Consider the following 6,000-nt stretch of genomic DNA (forward strand, 5'->3'; position numbering starts at 1 on the left):
AAAAATGGACGAGGACACAGTTAAGAATACTGTAATATCATGGGCATGGAATTTTGGCTACAATATAAATTTAGAAGAATGGGAAAAACTATGGAATATAAATTCCAAATTAACAACAACCTCAACATATGAAGAAAATTTATGCAAAATGTTTTACCGGTGGCACTTAGCCCCGGCAAGATTAGCTAAGATATACCCAAATACCAGCTCAAAATGTTGGAAGTGTCAACAAGTTGATGGTACCTTTTACCACACGTGGTGGCTACGCCCCAAGGCCAGGACTTATTGGACCAAAATCAAAGATTGGATACAAGAAATTACCAGACATCAAATTGAACTCAAGCCAGAACTCTATCTATTGGGGATCATCAAAAATCAATATCCAAAAAAGATAAAATACATAGTATTACATATTTTAACAGTGGCCAGAATAGCCTACGTGCAAATGTGGAAAGGGCCCAAGGTTCAACAGAAGAATTAGTCTTTCAAAAAATAGCAGATTGAGCAGAAATGGATATGCTCACACTAGAAATGAAGGAAAAAGGAAACTCTGATTATTACGCCATTTGGCATAGATGGTACGGATGGTTAGAAAATAGAGATAAGGATTGAAAAAGGAAGATTACATAGGAGAATACCTAAGACAGTGATACATAGAAACGTAGATACATAAAATAGATAAAGCTATTATTATTATTTTATTAACAAATATAAGTAAAGATTACAATTATTGGTGATATATATGAATAGATGATAGAAATATAAGACAATATTATATGTCAATGCAAAGTGTTGAAAATATAATTATGATTTGTACTGGTGAAAAACAATAAAAAACATTATTTTTTAAAAAAGGGGAGGAAGGAGATCTGGAAGAGCAGTTGAAAGCGAAAGTACATTCCAACTCTTATCTTTAAAAGATTGTAACTAAAATACCAGAGCGTTTGCTCGTTAATATATTTAATTGGAGAGCGTGAATGGTGACACCCAGCCTGTGAACGTGCTCAATTGGAGAATCTGGTTTATGAGACACTCAGGGAGAAGGGGGAAAACAGGGTCACAGGGGACTATAAATGAGGTATGCGAGAGTTGGCTGTATATAGGGCAGGGCCAGTATGTCGCCTCTAATGAATCCTTTGAAGTTTTTTGAAGTTTGGCTCGAGAATCATAATTTAATTAGAGCGATTGCTGGAATCCTGACAACAACTTGGCGTTTTTTTTCCCCTTTGAAAACGTTTGTAAACACATGCACTGAAATGGACAGAATGAGTCTAGAAATGAAACATAAGGATGAGTCAGAATATTATATAGTTTGGAATAAATTTTATTATTGATGGGAACAGAAAGGGAGGACTCAAAGCAAAAAAGAGAAATAGGATTTGTAGAGGGGATATCCGAGATCATGTGATTAAACTAAAACTGAGGATGGTGGATGATGTAATTAAAGAAAATTAAAAGTCTAAAGATTCAATATGTATAAATGTATATCACGTATATATTCTATATAAGATGTAAGACAAAAAAATACGTCAAAAAGGATTTCACCGCGTTCAATGTTTTCAAATAATGTACTTAATAACATTTGTAAAAAAACAACATGTTTGTAAACAGTTCTGAAGAAGCTTCTTGGAGGAAATGTTTTCAAAGTAAAAAACAACAACAACCCAGTCTAGATGCCTTTTGGAAAAAAAAAATCACTTTTGGGTTGAGAGACATGATTTCTTTCCAGACCAATATGCCAAATAATCGTCTATTTTTTATTTTAAATGTTACGTCATATAATATACCTCATTTTAATTGTGATGCTTCTGGCATGGATGAAAAATGCTTTTCAGCTTCTCTTACCATTAAAAAGTTTATCAGAAACACCTTTTGTTGTCCGCTAGAATGATGGGGCTTGATAATGGTATTGTCGCTCAGGTCGCTCATGAACGCCCATGCAGTAGGGCCGTGATGGCGAACCTATGGAACGCATGCCACAGGTGGCATGCAGACCCATTTGTGCAGGCACGCGAGCCCCAGACAAACTTACCTACCCTGAGCATGCGTAGTGTGCCTCCCAGCTGATTTTTGGCCCGTTTGAGGCCTTTTTTGCCCATTTTGGCACTTCCGATATTTCCAAGAAAAACCAGAAGTGCTGAAGCAGGCCCCGTTTTTTGGCCTCCAAAGGCTGCAGATGCTACCCTTGAGCCTCTGTGAGGGAGAAAAAGGCTTCAAACGGGTCGAAAGTCAGCTGGGATGCGTGCGCAGGCGCAGTGTAGGCAAGGGGGCGGGAGGGTGTTGCGTGCGCATATGCAGGGGGGTGGGGCACATTGCATTGTGAGTGCCAGCACACACGTGCGCATGCACAGTTTCAGCACGCCACAACAAAAAGGTTCACCATCACTGGGTTAGGGTCTCCTCTACTGATACTGGACTCCAGATTTCACCAGAGATCGTGGCTTGGGAATTTGTGGCCAGCTCTGGCTGGTGCCTCCCTTTTTGAACTGAGATGCCCTGACAACACGGACTTTCAGTTTTCCTTGCTCATATTCAGAACACTATAACCAGGGGTGGGATTCTACCAGTTCGCACCAGTTCAGGTGAACCGGTTTTGCCGTGCCTCAGCTGTTTTACTCACCGGGGCTGCAGTAGAAGGCAAGTATTAGGGCTGAAAATGGGCTTTTTAAAAGGGTGTGCACGCATGCAAAGCTCACGATCACCGAACCAGTTGTTACACCGGTTGAATCGCACCACCGACTATAACACACCCTACTAGGGCTGCCTTTGGAGGTAGGCCAAAAGGAGGTCGCAGGTTCAGCAGAGTTTATACCTAATTTGAGGTATTCTGAGCACTCGGAAGAGTGTCTACCTTATGGATGCTATGGCGATATTTGCAAATGGCCCGCAGGACTCCAGCCAGTTTAGTCTCTGCCAAGGTGCATAAATTGTTGGTGGATTCTTGCACTTGGGAAGCGCCATTTTCTTCTCGGAGATTCCTCAAGTTGCAAAAGCAGACCTGCGATTCTGGTAAACAGGAAAAAATAAAAAAAGGGGCGGGGGTCAGCAACAGTTTTTGATAGTCTGAATCTGCGTGGCTCATCTAATATCTTTTGGAAAGGAGAGCAGCTCTTACATCTTAAGTTCAATGAATTCCCAACAAATGAAAATATTTCTCCACGCCAGGCATAATATAGTGTATAGTGTATAATATCGTGTACAGTATAGTGCAGTGTCGGTGTGGTGTCGGCGGTTCCCGGTTCAATGTGTGGAGGGTGAAGGATGTGTGTTTGTGTTTATTTTCATGCTCATGGTCATCATGTGCACCGAAGATAGTGTTTGATTTCGTTGTACGAGGTGCAATGACAATAAAGTAAACTAAACTAAATAATGTTGTATTCTTCTCTAATTCACTTTCTAATGCTGTTCTTCCTCCAGCCTGGTGAATCTCTTCTTTAGGTCTGTGGGCTTCAACCCTGAACATTCTCAGTTATTGCTATATTGCAGGGGTCTTCAAACTTGACAGCTTTAAGCAGCAGTGGGATCCTACCTGTTCCACTACCGGTTTGGCACCTAATGCATGGTGCACAGTTTCCCCCACACCAGCTGAGGCCTGCGGCACCAATCAGCTGAGAGGAGGGCCAGTCCCGCACTTTTCTCTTCTTTCTCCTCTCAGCTGATAGGAAGCTTTTTTTGCCCTCCTCTCAGCTGATCGTGGGAGGCTTTATGTTTACTACCGGTTCAGACGAACTAGTCTGAACCAGTAGCATACAACCACTGGCTTTAAGACTTGTGGACTTCAACTCCCAGAATTCCTCCTTCAGTCATGTTAGCTCAGGAATTCTGGGAGTTGAAGTCCACAAGTCTTAAACTTGCCAAGTTTGAAGACCCTTGTGATAGATAATGGATGGATGGTTGGATAGATAGAGGTGGATGGATGGATGGATGGATGAGGAGATGATAGACAGACAGAGAGATATAGATAACAGATAGGGTCTTCAAACTTGACAGCTTTAGGACTTGTGGGATTCATCTCCCAGAATTCCCCTCCAGTCATGTTAGCTGAGGAATTCTGGGAGTTGAAGTCCACAAGTCTTAAACTTGCCAAGTTTGAAGACCCTTGTGATAGATAATGGATGGATGGATGGTTGGATAGATAGAGATAAATGGATGAATGGATGGGGAGATGATAGACAGACAGATATATATAGATAATAGACCAGGGTCTTCAAACTTGACAACTTTAGGACTTGTGGGATTCATCTCCCAGAATTCCCCCTCCAGTCATGTTAGCTGAGGAATTCTGGGAGTTGAAGTCCACAAGTCTTAAACTTGCCAAGTTTGAAGGCCCTTGTGATAGATAATGGATGGATGGATGGATGGTTGGATAGATAGAGATAAATGGATGAATGGATGGGGAGATGATTGACAGACAGAGATATATAGATAACAGACCAGGGGTCTTCAAACTTGACAGGTTTAGGACTTGTGGGCTTCATCTCCCAGAATCCCCCCTCCAGTCATGTTAGCTGAGGAATTCTGGGAGTTGAAGTCCACAAGTCTTAAACTTGCCAAGTTTGAAGACCCTTGTGATAGATAATGGATGGGTGGATGGTTGGATAGATAGAGATGGATGGATGGATGGATGGATGGGGAGATGATAGACAGACAGAGAGATATAGATAATAGACCAGGGGTCTTCAAACTTGACAGCTTTAGGACTTGTGGGATTCATCTCCCAGAATTCCCCCTCCAGTCATGTTAGCTCAGGAATTCTGGGAGTTGAAGTCCACAAGTCTTAAAGCTGTCAAGTTTGAAGACCCTTATCCTATTGGTTGGGGAATGCCAGAAGCTGAGGATGACTCTTGCTGTCCCCTCTCTTGGGAAGTTTGTTGCAGCTTCTCACTAAATCCTGCTTGGGTTTTTCTTCAGCATTATCCAATCTTTCCGACACGATTTTTCAGCATGAGAAGTAAAGACTTACCATTCCCAACAAACCTGCCTGAGACCTAAGAATAGCACTTGTGGATCTGTTCTCCAGGCTAGATACTGTAAATACCAGGAGATAAGATGTGATTGTTGGGATTCCAGCAAGAATCTGACTATCTACCATATCTGCAGCAACCGTCCATGAGTCTACAAGCTGCTCTTAGTGTGGATTTAATGTCTTAGGTCTAAGGCAAAGTTCATCACCATTTTCATTCAGCTCTTCCTCCGGGATGTCTGGCTTTTCTTTCTGCCAGGGGGAGTCTTTGCTTGAATTGCAGACCTCCTCCCTCAAAGGGTGAGTGCGGACTCTGTTCTTCTGATGGCCCACTCGCTTGAAAACTGAGCAGATCCTAGGACAAAGTGTAGAAATAAAATGTCTTCCCCTTCAAGTAAGGACATTTTATACCAGGTGACTCGGCATAATTTCCTTATATTTCCATTATAGATTGTCTGGTAATCCTGCAGCATATAGTATTATTATTATTACTGTGTTTCCCCCCCGAAAATAAGACCCTGTCTTATTTTTCTTTTGCCAACAAAAGAGCCACCAGGTCTTATTTTCGGGGGAAGTCATCCACTGACTAACCTCGCTTGCGTGCATCGCCCCTGGCTTTCTTTTGCTGTCAGAGGCCTTCAAGAACCTCTGTGGCTGGCAAGAAAATATTGGAATGTGCTGAAATGAGTCGATTGACATTTGAAATTAGAGAACAAGTGGATAAACAATTTTATAAAATTTGGGACCTTTTCTATCGATGGTTGGATGATAAAATACAATAATAGAATATTTAGAATTTTAGATAATAATGAATATATAAAGAGATTTTTTTTCTTTTTTATTTGATATTACATCTATAAAATGTTTTCGGGATAGATTTGGTATGATTATATGATTTATAATAAAATAAATTAAGTAAATTATAGTTATCTCTCAAAGTATGAACGAATAAAATCATAGTCAAATGATTGTTTAATAGTGATACTAGGGTATATAATTTCTGATTGATAATATGAGTTATTATGTAATGTAACTGT

The 6,000-nt window shown here is 40.8% G+C and overlaps 1 protein-coding gene across 1 annotated transcript in view; it reads right to left on the minus strand.

The window, feature by feature from the left end:
* Positions 1–1,929, minus strand: part of LOC113447166 (maestro heat-like repeat family member 5) — a 33,736-nt gene extending 31,807 nt beyond the window's left edge. The window contains exon 1 of the mRNA XM_087936734.1: positions 1,846–1,929. Within this exon, the coding sequence (XP_087792860.1) occupies positions 1,846–1,929 (84 nt within the window). The remainder of the gene's footprint in view (positions 1–1,845) is intronic.
* Positions 1,930–6,000: the final 4,071 nt, after the last annotated feature.

This window comes from Pseudonaja textilis, chromosome 6 (genome assembly GCF_049901715.1).
Source record: "Pseudonaja textilis isolate UNSWEBS1 chromosome 6, rPseTex1.2, whole genome shotgun sequence".
NCBI lineage: Eukaryota > Metazoa > Chordata > Lepidosauria > Squamata > Elapidae > Pseudonaja > Pseudonaja textilis.